At 57.1% G+C, this 26,992-nt stretch overlaps 3 protein-coding genes across 3 annotated transcripts; all 3 read right to left on the reverse strand.

Moving 5' to 3' along the window:
* Window positions 1-1,540: 1,540 nt before the first annotated feature.
* On the reverse strand, window positions 1,541-10,646 carry NCLIV_056040 (conserved hypothetical protein; the record flags this gene model as incomplete). Its single annotated transcript, XM_003885158.1, has 13 exons — window positions 1,541-1,627; window positions 1,790-2,084; window positions 2,516-2,616; window positions 2,918-3,496; window positions 3,954-4,126; window positions 4,762-4,839; window positions 5,380-5,828; window positions 6,097-6,321; window positions 6,779-7,322; window positions 7,574-8,500; window positions 8,803-9,077; window positions 9,298-9,507; window positions 9,904-10,646. 13 exons carry the CDS (start codon window positions 10,644-10,646, stop codon window positions 1,541-1,543), a joined length of 4,686 nt encoding a protein of 1,561 aa, XP_003885207.1.
* A 1,721-nt stretch (window positions 10,647-12,367) lies between these two features.
* On the reverse strand, window positions 12,368-16,843 carry NCLIV_056045 (hypothetical protein; the record flags this gene model as incomplete). The annotated part of the gene is made up of 5 exons (XM_003885159.1): window positions 12,368-13,555; window positions 13,613-14,231; window positions 14,583-15,315; window positions 15,766-15,886; window positions 16,310-16,843. 5 exons carry the CDS (start codon window positions 16,841-16,843, stop codon window positions 12,368-12,370), a joined length of 3,195 nt encoding a protein of 1,064 aa, XP_003885208.1.
* Window positions 16,844-19,558: 2,715 nt separating this feature from the next.
* NCLIV_056050 (hypothetical protein) lies at window positions 19,559-26,128 on the reverse strand (the record flags this gene model as incomplete). Its single annotated transcript, XM_003885160.1, has 12 exons — window positions 19,559-19,724; window positions 20,154-20,259; window positions 20,735-20,797; window positions 21,516-21,575; window positions 22,588-22,921; window positions 23,248-23,335; window positions 23,951-24,027; window positions 24,265-24,315; window positions 24,827-24,888; window positions 25,094-25,247; window positions 25,622-25,759; window positions 26,078-26,128. 12 exons carry the CDS (start codon window positions 26,126-26,128, stop codon window positions 19,559-19,561), a joined length of 1,350 nt encoding a protein of 449 aa, XP_003885209.1.
* Between the last annotated feature and the right edge of the window lie 864 nt (window positions 26,129-26,992).

Below are 26,992 nucleotides of genomic sequence, written 5' to 3' on the forward strand. Positions count from 1 at the left end.
ATTTGTGTTCCGTTTCATTCTCCCTTTCTGTGTCATTCAAGATTCAAAGGCGAGCAGGCCGAAGCAGAGAAGGCGAGCAGGGAAGACTTTGAGATGTTAACATTTTCGCTGGAATACGGCTCCGCCGAAATGTCAGTCGCCTGCATCTCTTCCGGCGCCGACTGCGCGAGGCAGGATACTGTCCGGTCGGCTGTACCGCCCCTTGGGGCTTATGTTTCGAGAGTCCTACGCGGGAAAAACGGTGTGTCGTGGAAACAGTTCTTGACGTGTGCCGATTGCCTTATGTATGTGTAGATTCCCTTGCCGAGTGTAGAACAATGCCGTCTCGTGTCTACGGTCGCGTCGCCATGTGAAGCGAAATGCGCTGCACTGCGGCATGGCCTGAGCGCACGCCCTCGTGCGACTGCGCGCAAACTCAGTCTGTTTTTTGAATCATCCGAGGTGACCATCTGTGTAGTGTGCAGTGCCTCCAGTCCTCTCCTTGAAAAACGCTGTCTCTTGAACCTTTTGGTCACGCCCCACAGAGCCACTGGACTCGCGTGCCGACCAAACTTCTAAACACGCAGAAAGAAAAGGCGTCGTGCAGCTCGAGAATAACCGCTCCGACAGTAGCTACGATGGAGTCACACACCCCCACACTCCTCCAGATATATCTACATATATATATATATATACACATATATACACATATATATACGTATATGCACATATATATATATATATATATGCTTGCCAACAGCTCGATTCCGATGGCAGACAGTGACGCTGGCAGATGTGCATGTGCGTCTGTTTGTGAGGCCTTATGCACACTCGAGATGCGATGTTTGAACGCATCAGACTGTGGGGGATCCACGCCGTCCGGATGCACTGAGTGTTATCGAACACTGGGTTTTCTTTTTCCTTGGCCCTCCGTGCGAGAGCGTTCGAAGAGACGCGCCGACACTGACGGCTTCCCGACGTGCTTCCGAACCGCTGCCTGCGAGTGAGCGACTCCTCCGCGAGCGTTCTCGTGGCGTAAAGGCCTCGGCCTGGCCGCTCCGTCTGAGGTACTTGGGGCAGCAAGCACATTAGCCTTGCTCGCGTGCGCCGTGTGACGACCAGAAGCGAAGGGAGCGAGAACGAGGAGACGGTGTCTAAACACGAGCGAGGGAAGGCGGAATCGACAGCAAAGTGCGTCTGGGAGGATCGCCACGAGGAACGTCGCTGAGAACGCAAGAACCTAGGGAATAATCCCGAGAAGCGACAGAAAAGCCGAAGGGGTTTGTCGGAACAGCAAAACACAACATGTTTGGAGTTGCAAAACATCGCCTGAGAGAACGTGTACTTGCTGCACGCAACGCACTCATGCATCCTGCCGGACTACAATCACGTAGAGAAGGAGAAAGGAAGAAAATGTGTTGCTTTATGGAGGGTCATCGAGGTGGAAGCTTTCGTCCCTCCACTGTGGTTTCTGCATTTTCTTTGCGTCGGCAAACCGACGCCGTTCGAGAGGACGTCCCCTCCCGTCGGCGCCTCAATGTCTCTCGACTTGAGGGAACTGTCAGTCCGCGGCCTGGCGAAACGCGGAAAACTTTTGGTGTCCGGGGCCTCGACTGCCTCCACGCATCCAGGATTTCGGAGCCGGTGCCTGCGAGAGCGCAGAAAAGACAACTGGCGTTCTTAGACACGTTGGCCGTCTCCGGTCGACCGTGCGGAGGATGCGAAGAAAGACAAGCAGGACGGAAACATGTCAGTCGAGAGCCTCACGCGAAGAGAGAACAGATCGATGCATCCTTTCCACCCCTCTTACCTCCATGAGGCCATGCATCTTTCCAGCGGCTTTGCTGCCGGGGACCGGGTAGCCCGAGTCCTTCATTCTTCGTCCTTCTGGAGACTCCGCGCCTTCACTGCCTTCGGCCGTTCTTCGTTTGCTGTGGGCCACGTAGAGAGTCTCGGGTTTCTGGTTTTCCGCCTCCGCCCGAAACGCTCGGGAAGCCTGGGACATCTCGGACTCCAGCGGCCGCAGTGGCAACGCAGCGGGAACGCCCGCGATGCCGTCCACGTGGCCCTCAGCCGCTTGCCACTCCAGAGCCTCGCGCAGTTTCCTAAAAGGAGACAAAGCAGCGACGAGGCGCGGTCGGAATGCAAGAACAGCGAGGGACATGTGGACGAGAGGCGGGCAGAGCGAGGATAGACAGAAAGGAAGAGGCGCGACGGGAAAAGAGAACTCTGCGAGACACGAGCACCGTCCCCTACGCCGCGTTTGACGAAAGCCAGGCGCGTGTGGAGCGTGACGCTTTGACGCAAGTGCATTCAAAGAAGGCGCCTCAGCCCCCTTCGCGACGGGTGCCGAGTGGAAGACTGACAAACCAAACGACGGACACGTGCGGAACGGAAGGCAAGGAAAACGTGCAGAGTGTGAGCAGGCGGCAAAGTGGTTCCCTCGCGAGGAGCTGCTAGCCCCTTTTCTCCCAAGAGAAGCTGAGGCTTTTCCTTGGGCACTCGGCCGCGCGTTCACGGCAGTTCTTTTCCTCACTCTGACTGCATGCGGGTGTCGCCGTCGAGCGACTCGCGCGCGTGCGCCGCGACAGTGGCCATTTTGAAGCGAAGCGCCACATCGAGAGCCGCAGAGTGTAGCTGCAGGAAGAGACGAAGACAACGAGCGCGTGGCAGGAGTGTCCCGACGCCACCGGCACCAGGAGAGAGCCATGTGTGTGGAAACGACACGAGGCGAGGTTTCTTTGCTGGTGTCCCAGGAACCGAACCCCGTGGAAGAACCCCGCAGAGCCGCGCGACCGACCGCCGGTGGAAGAAAGCCGAAGACGAAAAGAGACAAAAGAGATCCGTCATACACACAGGTGGAGCACGGAACAGCAGACCCATCGTAGCTGCCGGTGCGGAGTGGGTGTCTAGCCACTAAGTTTTCGAGGACTCTCACGCGTCGGTCTTCTCTGCAGACGAGGAACTCGCGCAGGGCGAATTTGTCGTGGTTCTTCATTAGCGTCGTGAAGCGTTTCTCCGCCTCGAGGCTCTCTCGACTTTGCTCCATTTTCAAGACTTCCTGTTGGTTCTCAGGGCCGCCGGCTCCGCCGCCGGCGCCGCCGCCTTCCCAGTTGCGGAGTGCGATGCACATGAGGCGCATCACGACTTCGTTTCTCCAGCGCATTTCGTCGAACTGGTGCCAGGGGACTAGGGCGGCTTCGCCCATGGTGACTGCAGCCCCGCTCGCGCCTTCCCCCTTCTTCCCGGCCTGCACGATCCCCTTCAGGTTCTTGTCTTTCAGGAGGAGTTGCCGCCAGCGCATGTAGGGCCACACATCTGTGAACGGCAGACGCAGCGGCAGCTGCTCCAGAGTGTAGCCGAACATGGGCGACGCCTGTGCGCACGACGGCTCGTCGGGAGGCAGGGACGAAGTGGGAGAGGCGCGCAAAGCAGCGAGACCATTCTCAGATGCATCCGCGTCGGATGACGCGGGGCTGGGCTTCGAGGCCTTCAAGCGAATCACCATGATCTCCCCCTAGACAGAAAAGGGGACCGACAAACACACAGAACAGTTCCAGCTGAGGAGTCTCCGGAGGTGTAGTACGAGGCGGAGACAGAGCGTGCGGACTTTGGGGTACGGGGAGAACGAACACCAGAAAAAAGAGAACACAGGCGCCGCCCCTTTCTGGAGAGGCCCAAAGGCAGAAACAGGCAAAGGGCGGGAAAGTATCTCACGAATGCGTTGCCGGATCGATTCGATCGATGTTTCCTACGGAGAAACGAGACTGAGAGTTTCAACAAAGACAAGACCGAGGGGGACAAGCGAAACTGCTAGTGTGCCTGGAGAAAAGACAAACACCAGAAGAGGCGCGCTCTCACAGACACGCTCTGCGTGTCAAAAACTCTGTCTTGGGAACGCAAGAAGTAAATGAGATGCAGCCAGCGCAACGGTCTTCATTCCGTTTCGCTCGCAGCCTCCCCCGAATGCTCACCTTGCTCTCGTCCACATACAGCGGCCAGAACTTCACGGAGGGGGGCGGAGCGTCGTCCTCAAGAGAACCGCCTGCCGCTTCACGGAGGTTGACCAGAGGCAGCCACGAAAGGCTGTACGGGACGGGCCCTTCGATCGCTCTTCCCCACGCGGGAAGGAGACCCCACACGCGACCTAGAGAGAGAGAGGGAGCGCGCGAAACGCGAGACAAAGTCGGCACACAAGTGAACAAGCAGGGGCGAGGCGCACCGCACGGGGACGCAAGACACGGTCAGACGGCATTTCCCAGGCGCCGGGAGAGAACGCGAATTGCGGGAACAGCCCGAAGTGGTCCCGGGCAGACGAAGACCGAAAAAAAGGACGGAGGGACTCCTCGATTCCTTCTCAAGTCCGAGGAAGAGTGGCAACGGAGGGAAAAAGAGAAGAAACACGGGGGAAGTCTGGCCGTCGTGTGTGAATCCTCATGCACTTCCGGTCTCACGGCAGGAAAACTGACGCACGATGAAAAAGGACATGAACACCACACACGCAACGCGTGCAATCGTCTGCTGCCTAGCATACACACTTGCATATATACACGCGCGCAACAATACTCACATACACGTATATATGCGTTTACATACAAATAACCATATAAATATCCATATAAATATTCCTATATACGTAGATTTGTGTGTGTGTGAACATTGCAATGTCTGGGGCTCGCCACCGCAGGTGGGCGTGCAACGGGTGAGCAGTGCTGAGGAGCAAGGCAAAAAAAGCGTGCGTCGACACTTGTCTAGCTTCGCCAAAAAGGGGAGGGATCGAACCTGAAATGTCTTTGACGGACGGCATTCCGCCCGGGGAGATATTCACCCAGTCCAGAGGGTAGTCGAGAACGAGAGGGCCTAGGAAAGGAGAAAAGAAGCAGAGCAGCGTCGACGTTTCTCTTCAGGAACGAACCTCTGTGGAGGTTTCACATCTCCGTTTTTCTCTTCGATTGGCTTCCAGTGGCCGCTGCGTCTGTCGCAGCTCTTTTGCGGCGGGAGGAACACCGGCGGACGACCGGCCGGCCGAACCCAGACCCCATCTCTGCTTCGCCCACACTAGATGTCTGTGTGCGACGGTCTGTCCACAGATGCAGTTGGCCGTCGTCGCTCAACGTGTGAACTCTAGCGGACAGCTGCAAGAGCGGAAAGTTCGAGGAAACAGCGAAACGACACGTGTCTCGGCAGAACTCGGCTGGCGTTCGCTGAGTCGCGTCAGACCACACAGATGGACAGCTGCGCTCTTTTTCTTCCGACATCTTTTCGAGCATCGTGTGTGTGTGAGGGGGGTTCGACAGCCAAAAAACAGGTGAAAGTCGGCATGACAACCACAGGTCCGAGAGCTGTGATTCGATCTGTCGACGCAGGTGTCTTTGACGTGTTCTCGGTTTCGGTGCGCACCCTCGTGAATGACGTCGATCGGCGAGACGGCCTTGGCCATCAGTCCCGGGAGCTGCATGACTCGGTCTCGACAGCCAAATGGCAGGAGGTACGCCGCGCTGGGAGACGCTGGCGGCGGGTGAACGTGGAGAAGCAAGCAGTGGAAGAAGTAGCGGCTCTCTTGCCCGGAAAGGCGCCCGTTCTGTCGAGAACTTTGTCCGGCCGCAGCCACGCTCCCCAGAGCCGCAGCCGTCGTCGCGACAACCACAAAGAGCAGTTGGTGACTCGCACAGATGGCGACGGGGACACCGGGGAGACGCGAGAGAGAGAGTGCAATTCCGCTGGTGGCGAAGACGCGGAGGAGATCTGCCGAGGTCACAACCGCCACGAAGGAGTCTCCAACGGCCACGCCGAGCGGCCGCTCCGGCACCGGCAACGTCTTGGTCCACTGGGAGGAGTCCTGGAGAGATCTGGAGGCGGATTTCACACAAGAGGAAAGTGCCACGCCGCGCGTCGCGAAAAAGACGGCGAGGCACAGACAAGGCTCCGAGAGGACAGAAGAAGCGACAGACGCTGGGATCCGTTTGCATGCAATGCGTGCGCCAGGGGATGCAGGAAGACGCAGCTCCACGCAACGCAGGGGACGTATCAACAAGCTGCCACCGCTCTGGCCGGCGACAAGGAGACGCACATACTCCGCAGAGAACCAAGTCTCCGGCAGGCGTGGTGTGTGCTCACCTGAATTCCACGCGGCTCGGCAAGAGAGGTCGTTTCGAGCCCACCGACGCGAGAGCGACGCCGACCTTGCTTAGTGATGCCATGCAAGCGTTCGTGTAATCTGTGATGCGCTTTCGGCTCGTCCCGGAGATGGCAGCCACGGGCGAGAAGTTGAAGATTTCCAGCGTCGTCTTGTCGCCGCTCGTCACCTTCGTGACGTGGCCATGTTGGTTCCAGAACAAGCACCTGGAAAGAGAAGGTACAGAACCGCGAGACTGCGTGAGCCGCGCGATCGGCCCCGTCGCGACGGGGGTCTGCGGGCAATTCGGGCTGCGCCTGGAAGAGAGCGAAATTTGGGGCCGGAGCAAGACCATCAGCTGACATCCAGAAGAGAGAGTGTACACATATGTGTGGCAGGCCGCTCCGAAGAAGCAAAAGATGCAGGAGACAGTTGCGGGCAAGTTGCGAGAAACGCAGAGAAACAGGCAGATTCACCACGCTCCGAAGGACGGATCCCCTGCAAACCGGAGATCCTCTCTTTGTTGCGTCACTCTGGCTAGCTCGACCGAGTCGCACCGAGCAAGACGCACTCGCGCATCACCAAAAGTTGGCTCCGAAACGCTTTCCACTCGCACGCACAAACAGTTTATCCAGAAAACCCCCCACGGCGTCAAGCGCGCCGGCCGCAGTTTACAGTTCGTACCATGGAGTCGCAGCGTCGCCGGGTTGCCTGCAGGCGCCTGGCGACACGGCGCGTTCGACAGCCCACACCGCGTCGCCGCCTCCTGCCAAAGCGCCTCCGGTCAGCAAGGCTTGGTGGGTTCGCCGGAGCCGGCGGAGCTCTGCCTGGAGTTTCGTGTTCTCTTTCTGGAGGCGGCGTGCGCGTTGCTTCGCCTCGTGCTGCTCTCGCCGGCTCTCTTTCTGCTTCGCATGCATTTGCAGAAGGATCTTTCTCATGTTCTCGAGAAGCAAGTCTTTCGCGCCTCCGGCCTCTGGGGGACTGTCGGCGGCCGGCAGTGTCTCGGCAGCGGCTGTGTCTTTCGTGAGGAAAGAGGAACTGGAGAGAAGCGTGTGTGCGCTAGCCTCTTCTTCGTCCTGCTCGTCCAGAAGGGATTCGCCCTCGTCCTCGGAGCTCTGAGCAGGCTCGTCGTCCGATGAAGAAAAGGCATCGGCCGCCGAAGACTCAGAGAAGTCAGAGTCCGCTTGGGAGTCCGAGGACGCGGAACCGTCGTCTCCGTCTTGCGACTCTGGAAGAACAACACGCGGCCGACAGACGAAGCGAAATGCGTTTCTGGTGGCACTAAACCTCTCCACATGCACACACGATGGGACCAAGCGTGGAAGACAGAGACACATCCCTTTTTCCCAGTTCTTTGGAGACACGCCTGTTCCATTACGAATGCGTTCGTTAACCAGGAACGGGAGTTACCGGAAAAGATCAAACAACTCATGCATCTGCGGGATTCGCGGAAGCACCCGCCACATCTGTCTTGCGTACCGGTTCGTCTCCGTTTCTTCTCTGGGCGTCGGGAATGGGTGTCCCTCTTCCTCTTTTCGCGGTCGCGCGGTCCTCTGGGATGAGCGCCCTCCTCGTCCCCCGAGCCGCTCCCTGGGCCATCTCCGAACAACTGTTCCTCGTCTTCGCTTCCTTCCTCAGAACCTTCTTCCGCCTGCATCTCAATAAAGCGTCGAACCGGCGTCGAAACAGCCGCGCTCTTTCTCTCCTTCCGTCTCTTCTCTTTCTTCTCCCCTTTGTGGCGCCGGCGAGAAGAGGCACCGCTCCAGCGGGTCTCTGACTCAGCCTCTCCATCGCTGCCGTGCTTCCTCTTTTCCGGCGTGCCGGGTGCAATCTCTCTGTCTCCCGGTTGCGCAGCTCCACGTCTTGCTTCGTCTTCACCTTGTTCTCGCCTCAAACCGCTCGCGTCTCCCTCCAGGCTCTCATCCACCCCTCCTTCTCTGCCCCGCGCTGGAGACAACTCGTTTGCCCGGATGTGAGAGCGCGAGACGCTCTCCGCTGTCTGGGGTTGCATGCCACCGCGAGCAGGCGAGGACGCGGACGAGGAATTCGTCTTGTTTTTTGTAGCCACGCCCTCGGGTTTCGGCTCGTCTTTATGATCCTCGGCGTCAGCCATATGAACGTCGCCGTCGTCCTGGGTCTCAGCGCACTCCTGTTTCACTTGTTCCACTTGGTCAACACCCGAGTTCGAGCCTAGAGCGGTTATGGTTTCTTTTTCTGTTGTCTTGAGTAGCCTCTCGGATCGGATTCCCACGACGCTTATCGCGCCGTCGTCGCGAACAATGCCGACCTCGATGAGGGGGGAAAACGCTTCCTGTCCGTCGTCGCCTCCGTTGAAATTCCGCAATGTTGAAGCCCAAGCAGCCAGATGCAAGAGCCTGTCCCCACTCGAAGAAGAGGAAGCCTTGTCTGAGGGACAAAGACGAGAAAGCCAACGGTGAGATTTTAACGAACAGGTGCGTTAGCAGATCCCGTGAAAAACACGGGAGGGCAGCAAAGACGTCGTGTCTCCTCTTTAAAACATAAACGCACGCAGCCGACACCCCCCCGACAGCGGGGGCGTTGCTGACAGATCTGAAAAGAAGGCAAGTCGCGTGGTGAAACGCTGCTCGACAGTGCTATCCCGGGGGTACGCAACGTCTCCCTCACTCCGACTCTTTCCCGATCAAACCGATTCAGTACGGACTGCCGCATCGCCACGGAGGCTTCACCTGCGTCAAGACAGAAGAGCGGCTGCTTGTCGTCGAGGTTCCACGCCCGTACTGTGGACCGAACAGACGCGAGAAGAACTGAAGATTCTCGACCGCTCTCGGGGGGCCCTGGAGGACCGCATGCAGTGAGAGGGACAATCGCGACTTTGTCGAAGACGACCAGCGGATCAAAGCCGGAGGACGCGAACTCCAGAGGTTCAATCGTCATCGTCGCAGTTTTCAGCACGCGCACCGACGCGGCGCCGGGGAGAAACAGGCAGGTGCCGTTTGGATGCCTGAGAGCAGCAGCGGAAAAAGAGCGGTACAGCGATGGCGGCGACTGTGTGCGTGCGACCACGTTTCACGGCCAGTCATCTGCCGATGGAAGCCCGATATTGTATCCGCAGAGTCCCGGTGAGCCGCGGGGCGTTCAAGCGGCAGGCTCCACGGCAGGGTCATCTTCTCTCCTTCGTTCCTGCCTCCCTTTTCTCCCCAAGAGGCACGCGCACGACTTACCACGCTGTCTGAAGCGGTGCGCCTACCGCACATGCCGAATTGAGTTGTTTGCGGAAGATTTCTTGATCGAAACACTTCGTGAAAGTCACGGCGTCGTCGCCCACCTCCGAGTCCTTGCGGCGAAAGACAAAGAGCTTCCTGGTGCTCGACGCCACTGCGATATACCGACCTTCAGGGTCGACGCTCATGTGAACGCCGCCCTCCACTGGCCTGTAGGTATACCAGACGCAACGCATCCGCCGGGTGAGGGTCAGGGCGGTCTCTGTTCCCAAACCTTGCACAGATTCAGCACGCGACTGAAGCGTGCAAACCGAATGACGACATGGCCTGCGTGGTTCTACAGAAAATGCAACTCGCTGAGGGTGCGCCTCCCGGCTTCTTCGATGCACCTGGACGCGTGCAGGAGAGACTCCCGCGCCGTGGCAAGTACGCGACGCATGCGCGCGCCCTTGACTCGAAAAGGAAGGAGACGACTGTCGTGTGTGTGCATCAGCTGCGGATCGAGGGTGAAAAGCGGGGTGAGTCAAATCGATCCGGAACACGGTGAAGCCGGGAAACTCCCGGCAAACCCCTTGTTCCTGAGAGGCCACAAAAACGAAAACTCACCCTAATTCAATCCGATTCCTTCTGCCTTTCTTCCACACGACAACCATCCCGTTGCTGTAAAGGACATACACCTCGAAGTGGTCCTGGTGCGCTTCATCGTCCATGGAGTCTGCGCCGGCCACGCCCCGCCGAAGTCGCGCAACGCATAGTGTTACCGGCCGCGCCATGTGGCGACACAGCAGCTGTTTCGCCACACATTTTGGAGCTGCCGGGGAGGAACTTTCGCACGCAGCCTCGGCAGACGGATCGGCCTGTCCAGCCTGTTGCCACTCATAAAGCCACACTTGCCCGTTTTCTAGACCGACGACGAGGGGGAAGGCGGCAGGCGAGCGTTCGCGTCCTTGCTCGCGGTCCGGAAGCGGTGCGGTCTCTGCCAAATCGCTTCTCGACGCATACAGGTGGACGGGAGCAACGGCCACAACGGGAGAGCCGGCGCTTTGTGCGACCGCGATCGTGGCCGACCCTGCGACTGAAAAGGTGGCGGAGCAGTGCTCAGACGATGGTTTTTCCGCTCGGCCCACCCCATCCTGACGGAACAGGGGCTGAAGCCTTGTCACCGACGTCTGTGACCCGTAGGTCAACAAGGAACACGACCCGCCAGGCACCAGCGGCGGCCCTGGGACGAACGCAAGACGCGGCACGGAGCCGGTCGCTGCTGGCGAGTGCACACGCGGCGCCGTTGACGGACTGTGCCAGCTCGTGAGTCGAAAAGACGGAACACCGTGACCCGAAGGTGACGCCATGGAGCCGCACTGAACAGGAAATGGCTCGCGATTTACAAAAAGGCAGCAGTGTATCTACACTGGGAGATTGGGCATGAAAGCGCATGCGCGTGCGGAGTGGCGCCGCAACACGCAGGGGAAACGTGAATTTTGGGGAACAAAAAACAGGTGTGCATGTCTCAGGTCGCTGAGAGAGAAGAAAATGTGCACAAGACACTTAGAAAACGAGGATTCCAGCTCCGAACAGACACGTGTCTCGATTTCTCCCTCGCCGAGTCCGTGTGCGCAACGACGAAAAGGACGGCCGGGGGCCGATGAGCCAGCTCTCTCTTCAGTACTCGGGCACACGAGAGCACACACTCATCGGCTGCTGAACTTGGTTTCGAAGAAGACACACAGCAGTAAGGATGAAACACTGAGGAGCATCGGCGTTTGTCACAAGAAGCTGTTGAGTCGTTGGGAGAAACGCCTCTGTTACACGGGAGACGGGAGACTGCATGTCGGTTAGAGGGGGGCTGGCGTTTCATTTTCCGCAAGCGGGTTGGTGGAGGGGTTCGGGCGGGTGGTACCACCCCGAAACGAACGTGTGCTGGCGGCGAAAACATCGACGTATGTATTTCTGCTGCGTACCGAAGGCCATCCTCACTTTTCGGTCATGCTTGCGTTCTCAAAAGAAGGCACAGAAGAAGAGAAAGCGGGTCCGTGACAGTCGCTCTTTGCGGACCCAGCCCCGCTCCAGGGAACGTGAACGCTCCGCCGCCTCTCCCAGACCAGATACGCAAAGGGGCGCCGTCAGTTGCTCACGCCGTTCCACAAACCAGTTAGCCTCGCAGTTGCTGCATGTTATAGTGACGCAGAAACAAGCTGATGTGCCAAGCCTCCCAGAACAGGCGACTGGAACTGCCTCCCGAGCCAGGTCCAACTCTGTCAAGCAAAGTGGACGGAGATGGCCAAAACGACTGCAGCTCTCCCGTCATCTCTCGTTTCTGCCTTGTGCCTCCCGAACCCTGTTCAAACGAATCTCTTCTGCGTCATTCCACAGCCTGGATGTAGCCATGCGACCAGAACAGTCCTGTGTAACACCGCGCTCAAATACTTGGAGCCGCCCAAGTCTCCAGAGAGGAAGATCACCTGCCCTCACAGTGGAGATGCCTGGTCACAGACCACTCGACAAAACGCTTGCACGGGGCCCTTGAAAATTTTTCGTCACATTAGTGTTGAGCCTGCATGCGTATTCCTGGTAAGAGAGTCTCTATGTCTGTCGGTTTATATGTGTATATAATGATGGCGGGGGAAACGGGCACGTGCACTTGGTATGTAGAGGTATCGCGTAGCCTTATTTTTGTGAACGCATACAGATGCGTGCGCTATGTTTGGGTCATCTCTGGCGAAGCCCTAGCGCTGCGGCTTCATCAATTAGGCGAGCCTTCTTAGTCAGCGTGGCCAACTGTTAGGGTTTTACGAATCCCGCTGTATTTCACACGTTTACACCCACTGGATCCGCCCCTCGTACAAGTGATCAATCCATCAAAAGAATGAAACAGATAACGCGCAGACGCAGACTTCCGCCCGCATTGAAAAGTGAAAGTACTTCCCGTTTAGTCTTCTCCACATCTGAGCGGCGCACCGTCGAACGCCGCCGGAAACTGCCGAGACGTTGCCAAGTCCAAACACTCCCCAAATCCACGCTTTCAGAACACCTTGGGGTATTTTCGACTCGACGCAACCTTTTGTTTTCTAGTTTATTCCACAAGATCGAGCACATCATCAACATCAACCGGATCTACTGGTTTCTCCACCGCAGGCGACGTTTTAGTTACACGCGCCTCGAGTTGTTCGTCGTAGATACTCAGGCTTCTGCTGGGATCCAGCTCCACGCGAGGATCCTCGGCATGTGTAATGAGGCCGACTTGCCTTGACTTCAACAAGTTCCAAAAGGTGCGAAAGCCGTCATCTGTCGGTTCATGCTCACGCGACAGTTCAGCCTTCAGCTCTCCGAGGAATTCATTGAACTTCGCCCCTTCGAGTTCCTTCCGGCATCCCTCCCTGAGTGCCTCGACACAAACAAGCGCCTTTCCAAGATGCTGCTGTCTCCTGAAGTTGTGCAGTCCTTCCGTGTCTAGTCCACTCGCGGATTCTGGCGGCGTTGCCAACGTGACTCCCGGCGGTCCCCCAGCCGCCCGTAAAAATCTCCAGATCATATCAGTCATTTCCTGAATTGCCTTTTCCGTCAAATCTGTTTCCTTCACCTCCAGAAGTCTCTGGAAATCCCGAACGGGATTCACACTATTCACATGCAAGGCCTTAAGAGCTTCGATCTTCTCTTGGCGCTCTTTCTCTTCCATCGCACGCTCAAGTCTCTCGAGCTCGTCTCGCCGCTCCTTCGCCACCTGTGAATCTTCCACAGCTTTCTCCTGCTGCGCGTCTGTTCCCGCGCTGTCTCCGGACACCTTCACGTCGCGCAGAATAAGCTCTTTCTGCTTTCTGATGACTTCGCCGAGCAAAAGTTTCTGAACTTCCCTCTGCCGCCTCAATGCCTTTTGTGCTTCAGGAGCCGTTGCTTGTGGAAAGGCTGCTTTGAGATCGGCATCTACTTGCGCCTCGTCTGGGCCAGCATTTCTCTCATCCAAGGTTTCGTCAGGCCTGTCTAAGTCTGCTTCGCGCGAAGACGGTGGATTTTGCGTGAAAAGAGATTCTACGGGTGACGAGCGATACCAGAAACTGTTCAGGACACGTCTGTTGACCTCAGCAGTTTCCACCGGATTTGGCGGTAGCTCGTGTTGTGCGTTTCCCTCTTCTCGAAGAGCCACCGGAGGTGAAGCGGGATTGTAGTGTCTGTACACCAGAAGCTGGTAGTACCGCTGGAGAGTGGGATTATGGATTTTGCGCAGATCGAGCCATTCCTTCTCCGACGCGAAGCTGGAGATGGACTGCGGCAAAAAGGAAGGAAAAGAGACAGACGAACAGGGAGGAGAGGGGGAGAGTACCAGACTTGCTGGATCAGCCGCAATTTCCATTGTCGTATTTGTCTGCCATCCCGCAGGGGATGAGGCGGAAGCCTGGAGAGCTCTACGCCTGGCGCGGACTTCCTTCCAGTCTTCAATCCGCTTTTTTCCCTCCCCGTCGCTTTCCGCAGCTTCTTCCTGCAAAGGCGTGTCCATTTCGCCCGTCTTCAGAGGCAGCGGTGGGCCGTCGGGAAGCGTCAGACTATCGATGAGTGTCTCGACAGCTTGAAGCTGGCTCGGCGTCACAGAGGGGAGAGACGGAAGCCGCAGCTCGAGCATATCTTCGGCTACAGGCAGATAAATCAAATGCAGGCCGTACGTCCAGTCGTCCTCTCTGGTGTCGTCGTCCAACTCTTCCTTTTCTCTCTTGATGGCCTCGCTCGCCTGCCACGAGTCAGACAGCGGTCGTCGGCCGGCTTCGCGCCCTCCCACATGAGGCAAAAGCGCCACCAGCTTCGCGGGGTATCCCGCGCGCCACACGAAAGAGCAGAGCAGGACAGAGTCCAGTCGCTCTAGGGCGAGGACCAGTGACCGCAGAGCCACCAGCGACGGCCGGTTGTTGAGTGCGCACGTGACGTACTCGGCAGGGCCGAGATTCCACCTGAAAGCCACCGTATCGGAGGAACACACAGCCGACGCCAGTGTTGCCCGCCGCGGAGCATGCGTCAGTCAAAACGCGTCTGCTGAGACCTTCCATTTCTGTTTTTCGCGCGCTCAAAGGCGCGTCAGTCGCAGCGCTCGAAGGCAACGAGCTGCGCAAAGCACCTGCACAAGTGTTTGAGCAGTTCGACTCCCCGCCATCTTCTAGGCGGCAGCACATCCTCTGTGTCCCTTCTGCGAAGGCCCCGTCAGGACAGAGATCCGCGTGGTTCCCTCTCGCTCGCTCGTGTTCGGCGCATTTCATCTCTCTTCTCGTAAGCGTGTGTCATTTGGGAGTCTACGGGGAACTCACCATCTCTGAATTCCATCGCGCCTCGTCACACCCAGCACGACCAAACCCGCCTCCGTTTGTTCCTTGAAGGCCTGTTGCTCGACCGCGGAGACGGCGACGAGCTGTTTGCCGTATCGGTACGCATACAGGCGGTGTACGTAACCCCCAGCGGCGTCTCGCTTCGGAGTTCCTTCGTCCTCAGATTCGTCCCTCCCCAAGATGCTGATCCCATCTGGCCGCTTCTTGTCCTGTTCTCCGTACTTCACGGGCGTCCTGTCGGGGTCGTTGGCGCGGTAGTAGAATCTGTCGACTTTCACGTCTCTCCATCCGTCCTCTTCGTTTTCCGTCAGCTTCTCCCCCCTTCGCAAGACCTCATCAGAAGCGACTGCCGCATCTCCGCGTGGAAGCGAGGATTCAGTTCTTCTTCGCGTCGCGGACTGAGAGCACGAAGACCCCACAAACACTCTCTTGCGAAACGTGGGGAGGCTCTCTTTCCGCGTCCGAACGAAAACGTAGACTGGAATCACAAAGGCCTTGGAGATCTCGAGATTCACGCGACACTTAGTCGACAGCCGTTTCGGCGGAGAGAAGAAGGCTCGGAGAAAGGGAGAGGCAAGGAAACTCCGCAGAGGAATGAGCGTGGAAGCGAGGCGCGCTAGCGAGGGCAGAGTCGGGTGAACAGGAGAGGGAAGGCGGTCCAGACTCGCGGTGGATGGAGGACTCAAGATGGGGGGATACTCTGGCAACGAACCATCTGATGGCAACGCCACAGGGAGGACGGGGAGAGACATCAGACAACGCAGCAGTTGGAACGCGAGGAAGAAGGCGAGCTCCGCCGAGGCCCCAAGGACCCGAAGACGCCGCCACAGACAAGATGAGCGCGCGACGAACGCATCAACGAGGCAAACAGAGCACAGGAAAGGAAACGCAAGACGAGACACCGGCAGACTCAACTGCCCCGGCAAAGCGCGCCTGAGGCCTTGCATGCCGCAACAGCGAAACCGGAGAACCACACGGACTCCACCACTCTATCGCGCACCGCGAGACATTTGCACGCCGGATTCCCAATTGTTCGCGTTAATCTCAGGTGTATGCACGCTCGTCTTTTGTTTCTCTTCGTGGCAGTCAACACGGTGAGCCAGCCTGTTCTTCAGCCAAACCGAGGAACGTTTACAAGCGAGAAACCCGAGAGAAAATGCCTTACCTACAACAATGACATGCATCCGAATTCCGAGACTCTGGAGACGCTCCTGCACGGCAGGAATGTCCTCGGGGGCTGCTGGGCGTGACTGGCAGTCGGAGAACATGAGGAAGGAAACGTCATTCTGGAAACGGAATCGCGACGGGACAGACAGGGACAGCAGAAAAGCAGCACAGCAGCACGAAGAGAATAAAGAGCTGCGTCCGGGACGCAAATGCGCGGGGTTTCACACGGAGTTGTTCACTAAGAAGGAGCAGACAGAAAAGGAGCTCTGTGCCTGGGCAGGGGGCAAAGAGAGACAGACGCGGGCCGCCGCCAAACCGCACACATGTGGACAGCGCACCAGCCAGTCCGATTCTCAGCGCGCAATCAGATACCACTGCAGCGCCGAAGGTCAACGGAGCAATGCAGAGCTGGAAAACATCACTCTCCAAGATCCGGGTCAATCGCCCACGTCGTGCCGCTGTTTTGCGGGACGCTCTGGTACGAATCCAGGCTGTTTTTGAGCATGTACCGGAGGTGCGACGCCCCGGTGTTTTTCTCTCACCTGCGCCAGCTTAGGGCCATATGTTTTCTCGACCGTATCGACAGCGACAACCACTGCGTCGATGGCGTCGCTTCGATGGTCAGAGTTCTCGATTTCTTCAACCGCCTTCACAAGCTTCCACGAGGCGCTTTCAGGCTGCACTGCGACGTCGACGTGTCTGTAGCCGTCGTCCTCTTCGTCTCCCTCGTCTCCAGGCTGGCCGCCCGGAATCGCGAGCGGATTGTTCGTTCTGCAGCTTCCAAAGCACACGACGCCGACGTCGACTTTAGCGGAAGTCGCAGCGAGGCGCTGTACATACACCAGAGCTGCGCGTTTCATGGCGTGGAAGCTGGAGCGACTGGACCAGCTTTCAGTCGTCGATCCGGCGACTGCAAGGCCTGGGGAAGGCGAGCTCGTGGGTGTCCTTGCAGCCACATGGCTCACTCCGACAGAAGGAGAGGTGGTGGGGGACCAGGCAGGCGACCGAGCGGAAGGAAAGGCTTCAGAGCACTCGGGGAGAGCGGTTGGAAATTCGCCCCGCAGGCTCTGGTGCATGGTGACGCCACAGTCCAAGAGCAGGACAGTGACTCTCTTGAAACTTTGTCCAGGAAGCGCCATGTTGGGTGGAGACGGGGAAGGCGCAGGGGAGAGAAAGCGCGACGGAGGAGGGAAACGAGCGGCGGGGCGTTGGAGAAAGAGCCGGCGACGAAACGCGGGAAACTGTTCGGCGAAGACCGCGGTTTGCGAAGTGTTGCACGACGCGAAGCCCGAGAACGTGCAGGTCTGAATCTTCACATGTGGCAGCTGCCAACAGAAGTTCTGCCTTTTCGCCCAGCTCAAAGAGCCAGCGGACACACAGAGAGTGCCGGTTCTCGACGAGGTTTCCCCAGGTGTTCCTTTCTGTTGGGCGCGTTGCGAGTGAGACGCTTCAAAGACGCGGCAGAACAAAAAAACGTGATCCCTCAGCGGAGATATGCACACAAATGCCTCTCCGTACCTTGGCAAAGTACAGCGGTACACCCGTCCGAATGTTCAGAATGGTACCGCGCCCCAGTTCCGAGAGCAACGGCCGAGAACTGCTGGCCAAGTCTGGACGGAAACACACACTGCGAGGCATCAGGAGGCTGCCTTTCCCGTGCAGTCAGCACACCACCTCTCGTACATGACACAGAAACCCATTTTTGTACAGACAGCACTGGGACAGAGGGGGACGGGCGATGTCTTCACGCGCGATGCTGCACTGCACAGAGGTGTACTCTCTCGGCAAACGGCGAGTCGAGCGCACGGAACAGCACACAAGAAACGTGAGGTCTAAAATTCCGGAGTTCAGTCCGATTGAGAGGAGAGACGCAGAAGGAGTTTTCTGTAAACCAGACTTTCAGCGGAAAAAGGACTCCCGCTGCACATTTCAGAGCTGAAGTTCTGTTTCTCGAGACACACACGTTACACTTGTAGATATGTGCGCTTTGCTCGCTGCGCATGCACGCGGTCTCGTCTCCGGCAGTATCGGTCTGTTACTGATGCAAAGGTTTTCAACGCCTGCCTCGCATGACTGTGTGACTGGCAGTCCCCAGTTCTTGTTCATGGAAGTCAAAAGAGCTTTCACTGATTGTAATATGAAATGGGATTAGTTCACCTAGCCAACACGATCCTGTCCCACCCACGTGCTGGGGAACCACCGACGAAGATCCAAAAAAAGAGGAATTTCTCGCTAGTGTTGCAGCACACGCCACTTGGATTGAGGACCAAGGACGCTGACCGCTCGAGGTTCGACACGGAGACGTCGATTTTCCGCGGCCTTCTCCTTCCTTCGCACTTTTTCAGCGTCTGTTCGCTTCGTAGCTGCAGTATCACGAGGGGCCGCCTCGCGTCTTCCAGGCATGATAAAAGACCGGCAGAGCGAGTTGGTCAGGCGGCAGAAACGCCCTCACCGCGCCGTTCTGTGTCCTCTCCAGACCTCTGGTGGTTTCTTTTGACACACTGACGATTCGGCAAACTTCTGGTTCGCCACTTAGGCACGCACCCACAGTCTACAGGAGGAGTCCAGCAACCTTTGGCGAGAGAGATGGCGCATGCCGTGGTAGTAGAGTAGCTGGGTCTGCCGTTTCGTTTTCGTTCAGGAGCAGCGAGGAGAGACGAGCGAATCCTTGCTCCGAGAAAAGTGTGGAGGTGAAAAGCCGTTGCCTTTTAATCCAGTTTATTAGGAAAGCAAAGAAGGTGCGAGATGGCCTTTGATGGCCAGACGCTTTTTCTTCCTAGCACAAGGTGACTTCTGTAGCGTCGAAGGCCCATTTGATCTGTGGACTGACTTGTTCTGGAAGGACATCTCAGCGTGCGCTTTAAAAAATCCTTTGCCTGACTGCGTTTCACTGTTTCGCGACCTTTCCAGTATTTTTTTGCGCTTGTTTGACCCTTCTTTCTGGGTCCATTTTCAAGGACGAAGATGTGCGTTCTTGGCCCGGGCAAGACACCGGGACAGCAACACGCGGCACTGGAAAATTTTAAAGGGAAAGCAGGTAGCTGAACAAAAGAAGAGGGTATGCAAATTCCGCCGAAGGAGTGCCATGCGCTCAAGTGAATCTTTTTCATGCACGCGGTCTCGGCGCACTCACACGAGACGTACCACAAGATCGTTGCCACTCCGGTACTCTGGGCGACTCCCGTTGCAGCCTCGTTCTTCGGAAAATTCCAGAGCACTCCCAAAATCACTTCTTTCTACCTGACGCTGTCCTTGTCCGTAGTCTCCCCGGCTCGGTAGCACTTTGTGTTTCCGGGTACAAGATTCCCGAGAAAGCTCGGAGATCCACGTCAGGAGACGATCCAAATTCCACCACAACCTTAACGAGCACCCGAGCCGCCTTCACCGAACAGACCCTATCTTTCCATGTTCCTTATCTCGTTCTGCCGTCTTCTTCTCTTTCCTCTTTTCTCTCTTGGTTGACAAATAAAAAACACGTTCTTTCCTTGTCGCCATCGGACTCCTGTGCCTGCGTGTGGGGGTGTGCATGCCGCGCTACGTTTAGAACTCTCGGTCCACGCGGAAGCACTCTGCTGTCCCGGCAAAACTCTGAAACTAAGAAGAGACTGTTCGTGCGGTAAGAACTTTTTGTCTAGTTTCCTGTCTAAAAGCGTGTAAGGAGGTTAACAGAATGGCCACGGGACAAAAAGCCCAGCCCTTGCTGTAGGTTTCAACTCCGACATTTCTGTCCGCAGGGTGCACAGTCTGTGTCCCTCCCTGCGGCGCCGCTCGCGCATCCAGGCGCTCAAAGATTAGGCAGTCTCCGTAGCCTTCGTCTTCGGCGCCGTGTCCACCTCGAAGCTTTTCCTTGCTGCGCTTTCCCTCTTCGTCCGAGCACGGTGAGCCTTCGACTTGAGGTGGTCATGCCAGTCTGACTCGCCAAAGCAGGTTCGACTGCAAAGCGTGCAGGTGCGCGGTCTGTGCGAGAAGAAAAGGGGAAACCCAAAACACGAACGGCAACGACACCGGAATGGAGCAAACAAGACGGGAAAAGAGAAAAGGCAAAGACGGTCAAGTCGGCGACACGGGCGTCGTTGAGATGCAGAGCAAGAGAAATAAAGAGCGACACTCACTCAAGCAGCTTATACCTTTTCATACGCAAATACACGAACATAGGAGTTAAATAGGTACGAACGTACACGTGGAAAGACGTACCATGCGTGCGCATAAAGAGATGTGTGCGTGCACGTGCAGACAGAGGAGATAATCAAAGAGACACTCTGAATGTCTATTTTCGCACGTATATATAGTTAGTGGAAGGATAACAAAAAAGAAGGCTGTAAGCAGACATCGCAAAGCTGTTGCATTCGCTTTTCCACTCTGTGCGAAACAAATCGAGCTCCCCACCGGTTCAACCCTCCGTCGAGCCACGGATCTTTTCCCACTGCGGAAGAGACGCCTGGACCATGCGCGGAGAGAACCTTGAGCCGCTCGCGCTTTGCTTTTTCTTTCTCTGAGGATGACAGCACAGAAACGGTGCACGGTAGACGGAGAGCGGCACGACAGTTAGCCCGTGTAAATGCAGCCGATCAAAAACCGGGCGCTGCCGGGAGAGTCAACAGGCTTTGTATCTCTGTATGCATGCACACAGTCGTCGTAATGGGTGATCGTCAAAAAAAAGAGTGAGAGCATCGGAGCCCCCGGCGAAGCAGAGAAAGAAGCAAATGGTACCAATGCCCACAGCGCCCGCAGGCGCCAGGAGGTTTGTACTAGCTGATCCGTTTGTGTACATCTCTCTCTACTGATCTGTCTCTCTGCGCTATTCTAGATAGAGATGCAAGAACAGAAACCGAAGGCAATCAACGAGCATGCAACGCAAATGGAGCCTCGACGAGATGAGCAAAGAGACAAAAACAGTCGCTCGAAGCCAATATGACACACAGGCACATCTGTGGGGTCTCCTGGAGCGACGGTGGCGACGCGCTCACCGGAGAGGTGCGCCGCTGCAGCTTGCGGATGGTCCTCCTTGAATGGAACGCCCTTCAAAAAGTCTGGAAGCAGAAAGAAGAGACAGGCACCGCGGCTTTGATTCCTTTTCGCACGATCTGTTTGAAGGCTTGTCACTCTGAGGATCTTTGTTCCCTCCCTTCTCGCGAAACCGGATCCGGTGGAACTGACGCGAGAAATCGCACCCTGGCGCGTCAGACGCCGCGACAGAGAGCCTGTTTTGCTGAAACGAGAAACGCCGCGCTCTCCCGGGTTTTCTAGCACAGCCCGCATGTCTGTCAACGACAGGGCTGGTGGAAGCTATGCCTGCGCAATTTGGCACGAAAAAAATACGAAAGTCGCACAAGCGAAAGCGACGTGGAAGAAACACAACGCGACCGACGTCAAGGGCAAACGCCGGAGACGATTTTCCAGGAAACGAGGAGAGACGCCAGGAAGCGAGAGAGAAGAGAACGACAGACGAGAAAGGGAGAGGCGCACACTGACCTGTCTTGAAAAAGGCCGAACGCAGGAGGAAGGGGAAGGGGGAAACCAGAGGCAAAAAACAAACACAGAGAGAAGACGACACGGATCGGCATTGCAATAGATATAGATACAGGTAAAGGTAGAGAGATAAAGATTTTACTATATACAGAGATTTGGACAGATGCAGAGAAGGGAAAAGCCTCCGACAGAGAGAGAGTCACAAAGGAGGGAGGGAGAGGCAAGGCCAGGACAAACGGCCGGCAAGGAAACCCTCCTGTTTGAGAAGGAACCACTTACCTTGGACAATGCGAAGCGCTGGGTCGTAAACGTCACTGCTCCACGATCGCGCGTTCTCGCCTGAAGGAACGACGCAGACCTTTCACGGCCCTCACAAATGGTGCATTCCCGAAGAAGACTGTCGTCACTCACAGCTGATGCACCCAGCGCGAGACTCCGCAGGCACTGGCGTAGGCAAGCACTGCTTGGTGAGAACAAACCAGTCAAACGCATCCCCACGGACCGCGTAAACGTTTCTGCCGTGTGCATTTCCACGTTGGCTGCGAGGCGACACACTGGACAGGAGGCAGATCGCCTGCGCTTCGAACAGACAGTCGGCTTTAAGCGGGTCGCCACTCCACGCAGGCCTCGAGACAGTGGGACAGAGACAGGGGAAGGCGGTAGGGTACGAGCGGGAAAGAGATGCATAGGGAGACACGGTCGACGGCTAGACAGGAAGACGAGTGGTGTAGAGACACGTGGATGGACGGGTCCCGCCAAGGCGTTCGGTGCAGTGAACTCCGTTCTCACACGACACAGAACGTTCACGTTCACAGACACCGACAAGCTGTCGAAGCGTCGAGCCTGCCTCCCTCTGTTCGTGTGGGAAATCCGTCGCACCGTGGCTGGTGTCGAGGAGATAGAGAGGCAAGTGTTGCTGGCGAAGAAGAAATTTGTTCACAATCCACCGGCGCTGTTTCTTCGCGTACTGGCAAGACCGCGTCACGACGCAGGCTGCCGCAGAGGCCACTGTAGGTGGACACATCGTGCCGTTTGGACAACCGAAGCGACAGGAACCATCAGAGAGAGTCGACGAAGAGACTGGTGGCTGTTGGAGTCGCGCATGTCTTTGGTGGAGAAGGAAAGGGATGAATTCCTTGTAGCCTGGATGAAAACAAAGTCCACGAAACCTCCGCAGGTGAGAGACCTCGATTTCGTCTTCTCTCCGCCCCCACGTGCGCGTCTCCAGCACGGTCCCCCCTCTCTGTTCAAGGCTCGCCTCTCTCGCTGTGGCGTTCCCGGCACTTTCAGGGTCTCTTTATTCTCGCCTTCATTCCCTTTCGAGTTCTTCCGTTATCTCCCTCCGTCTCACCTATACTTTGCAGCACGCCAGGCAATCTCTTCTCTTCTCCCGCGTCGGGCGCAGCGGCCTCGCCGGGAGTGTCCCCTTCGGTCTCCACGCGCGCGGTGCCTTCCCCGGCATCTGAGTGACGCAAAAGCGCCTTGCCGCAAAGCGAAAGGCCTTGCTGGTCCTGGACCTTCTGTCTCTCCAGCTCTCGCCCTGTCTCCTGCCGGCCCTCGACTCGTTCAGAATCTGGGTCAGGGTTTTCCGCATCGCCGCCTCGGCAGTTGGCGGAGGACTGGCCTCGCTCGTCTGGTAGACCCAAAGCGTCCAGCAGCCACTCGCACTCCCGGAGAAGACCGGCCTGTAGACGGGGCGCGTGTCCGGGAAGCAGACAAGAGAGCGCCGTTTCCCGTTAGCTGAGGTTTCAAGAGGTCTTGGAAGAGGCGCTTAGTCACGGGAATGGTGTTGAGGCCACAAACAGCCGAGCATCGAAGAACCATGCGCGGCGCGAAACGGAGGAGTGGCGACAACGAAAAGGCAGAGAAAGAGAGTGAACCGGCTGAACTCTGTGCGTATGGCCGTATCACGCCGGAAGGGCCAGCACGGGAGACCAGCCGGCCATAGAGAGAAGACACGCAGACTGAACAGGAGCGCAGGAAGCGACAACGTCGAGAACGATGAACGCACCTGAAGCATCTGGTCGACTCGTTTGTCCAGTCTCCGTCGATGAATGTCTTCGTCCCTGCAGTCGAGCCAGAGAATGCAGCTGGGGTACCTGAGCACGGACACAAAAAACAGACGAACGCCAGCTCCTCTCTTCTCCCCCGTAGACACGTTTTTCCCGCACCCGCACCAAACACCTTCCTCGTAACCGTCTGAAACCCCGATTTATACAAACGGCAGAGACCTCACGATTTTAGATCGGCTGGTACAGACTATCAAACCTTGAACTTCCACTTGCAACGGTTCAGGCTTTAGCGTTTGGCGTGCTCGGCGCGAACACGTGCCGCTGGGCCCTTCTCCCCCGTCTGCGTCAGGGAGACGAAATCGCCTCCACAGAGCAACACACTCCCAAATGGCTACAAGTCCGAACGAAGACAAGTCGTGAGGAGAGACAGCCAGCAGAGAGCCCGCCCCTGCGTGGCGCTGCGGCAGATTTAGCGCTTTTCGTTTCAGTAAAGGAGACAAATGAGCACCCGCATAGCTGTGCCGAGCTCGGCCCGCTGCGATCGTGTCCCGCCCGCGTGGCAGTCGCACGAAGAGAGAAGAGGGCACAAGAGTCCCCAGGAGAAGCTTAGCGTCCACAACCTCAGTTTCACCCCCCGGACGATGGGACGGATCATGCTACGCGGCGAGACGCGAGGAAAACCAGTGCGCCCAAGACGCCTACCTCAGACCCTCTTGAATGCTGGCTTCGCGTTCGCGGCGCATGAGCTCACTGTGAGGCACTCCGGTGCTTTGCGTCGTCTGAAGAACCACCCAAGGTGGAAGAAATGAAGTTTCAATGTCCCGGTGACGAGCAAAGGTATCGACCTCGAATTTCCTATTTCCTTCCTCAAATGCTTCCTCTACGTCGACGCAAGTCCTCGGATGTGCGGAGACACTGCTGCGTGTGGATACGGAAGCACAATTGTGGACAGGAAAAGAACGAAACAAACGTCGAAACAGCTTCACATTTTTCTCTCCTAGCTAACGGCGCCTGACCTCGATGCTGCGAATGATGCGTCGCCTGTCTCGCGGATGCAGCTGCGCCGCCTAAAGACACAAGAAAAAAGCGAGACTTGCATGCATTCAATAACTCTTCAACCTCCGTTTCACTCTCTGCGGCGGTCCCTCTGGTCGTGTATCTGTGAATTTAGACGCAAGCGCCTTTCCTCTCTCCGTCCAAGTCCCTTGGTGACCGCAGATCCGTCTTTCGATCGTCTGCATGCACGGTCTCCTCCGGCTTTTTCGTTTGTTCGAAGCGGCGTTCTGTCGTTCTCGCTACAGAGAGAAGTTGGGATCTACGCGCGCTACACGCATTTCCTTTCACTCTGCTCCAGAGAGGAGAGACCAACAACGCGAGCGAGGGAGAGAGAGAGGGGAAGAGGCGAAGAGAAAACTGTTGGGTTTGGGAAAGGACGATGACACAGCACAGCGACGGTGCGAAGCTCGGAGAGCAGCGCTGCTGCCTAGACAGTCCCGAATTGGTAGGCAACACGGTGGTTGTCGCATGGCGCATCCGTTAGAGAAAACGCTGTTTCATTCATCGCCGCGAGGCACGTACCCTTTCAGGATCCAAGTTCTTCAGTTCAACGTAGAGGGTCTCCGTGGAGAATCTCTCGAGGGCTGCACACAGAGAGAGCACGCATGCAGACCGCGAGAAGGGACAGGGCTTGCGCGACAGAGGAAAGGTTTCGGCGACGCAAAGAGCGGAGGAGAAAAACGACCGAGCGGCCTCGTTTTGAGGACAGACAAGCGGGAGAGCCACAGGAGTGAAGTTGACGGGAGAACAAGAAAAGACTGATCCCTGTGTCATGTTTTGAAAGCTTACACGAACCGGAACGACCCGTTTGGTCTTGCTTCTCCGAATCGGAGTCTTCTGGCGGATAGCGGTCGAGAAGCGAACGCCAGAGTAGGTGCTGTAGATACAGCTGCGTTCCGCCGACGACGATCGGCAAGACACCCCGAGCATGCAGAGCGTCGATCTGCAGGGGAACGCGATGGCGAGAGGAGAGGGCGCAGGACGGAAGAGAAAACAGATTACTTGAGCAGGTATGAGAAGACGCAAGGGGGGCGATAAGAAAGTGACGAACCGCGAGGCAAATGACTGGGCGCGGACGAAAGAGGCGAACACATGTCTCGAAAGACTCGGTATGTGAACGGGGGTAAGTCCGAGAATTGAGAGGTGGCGGTAAGGACGCGCCAGAGATGGGCAACGCGCTAGGAAGTGAACCGGATGAGACCTCGCTCCGACGCCTCCAGCCGGGGAAGTCAGGAGAGATCTACTAGAGCAAAAGTAGGGCAAGGTTCAGCAGAGGAAGAGAATGAGAACGGACGACGAATGTGACGCTTTACGCACCGTCCCGGTCGCCAGGTGGAGGAAGCGCAGGACGCTGAAGTGTGCATCAACATCGCAGATGTCCAGCAAATGGTGGGGCACGAGTTTTCGTTCTTCCACGGAAGCTTTCGCAGTGGCAATGTCACAGCCCCTGTAGACCTGGGAGAGAAAACGCGAGGCAGGAGACAAGGCGCTGGGATGGTGAATCGGCGCCTTCTCAGGTTCACTTATCGTCTGTGTCTAGTCGCTCTCGTTTTCGCCAAGTGTGTGTCTCCTCTACCTCCACGTTCCCCCTCCCTTTATTTCGTTTCTCCTCTGCCTTCCTCTCTTTCTGTCCCCAAGCTCCCCTCGGCTTCCCCTTCGCTGTTCCCACCGTCCCTGTTCCCCGCTGTGTCGATCTCGCGTCCTCGCATTGCCCGAGTTCGCCCCGCCTCTCTCTCTCTCGCGCCTCCTTTCTCTGTGTGTTAAAAGGCGCACCTGCATGGAGTCAGCGCTGATAATCTCAGCTGCTTGGCCTTGCCGCTGCATGGCCAGAGCAATCTCAACACTCAGGCGCGTCTTCCCAACGCCAGTCGGCCCCAAGATAAACACGACGCCGCGAGGGTTCAGAGACGCAGAAGAGGGCGCCGCCGAAACTGACGAGAGAGAAGAAAGAGGCACCGAAAACGATGACGGGGACGAGGCTGGTGGTGCAGAAGGAGCAACCGAAGAGGAAGAAGAGGAAGAAGGGAGAGAAGGAGATGAGGAAGAAGAGGAAGAAGGGAGAGAAGGAGATGAGGGGGAAGAGGAAGAAGGGAGAGAAGGAGATGAGGGGGAAGAGGAAGAAGGGAGAGAAGGAGATGAGGGGGAAGAGGAAGAAGGGAGAGAAGGAGATGAGGGGGAAGAGGAAGAAGGGAGAGAAGGAGATGAGGGGGAAGAGGAAGAAGGGAGAGAAGGAGATGAGGGGGAAGAGGAAGAAGGGAGAGAAGGAGATGAGGGGGAAGAGGAAGAAGGGAGAGGGACAGACAGCGATCCGAAGGAAGACGGCGAGGAAGAGAAAGAAGAAACAGGAAAAGTAGAGGGCGAAGAGGATGGCGTCGAGGGAAAACCAGGACAGCCGGACGCAGAAAAAAAGAAGGTACAAGCTGACTCCGCAGACGGCATCGGGTTTTCCCTGCGTATCCGCGCCAGTGAGAGGCGGGTACGCGCTAATCTCTGACACAACCCGTGTTCGGCGACTGGTTGAGACGCCCAGTTGACACATCCAGGAGACATCGAGAGAGATTGGCGCGTTGCTCGCCTGTCTCCCCCTCTTGAGACGGGCCGGGTCGTTCTTTCTGCGAGGGGGGAAAAAGAGGGAAAGAGCCGTCCATCCTCCATTTTTGCGGACAACGGAAGACTTTTCGCTGTATT

The sequence above is a fragment of the Neospora caninum genome, chromosome XI (assembly GCF_000208865.1).
Source record: "Neospora caninum Liverpool complete genome, chromosome XI".
Classification (NCBI taxonomy): Eukaryota; Apicomplexa; class Conoidasida; order Eucoccidiorida; family Sarcocystidae; genus Neospora; species Neospora caninum.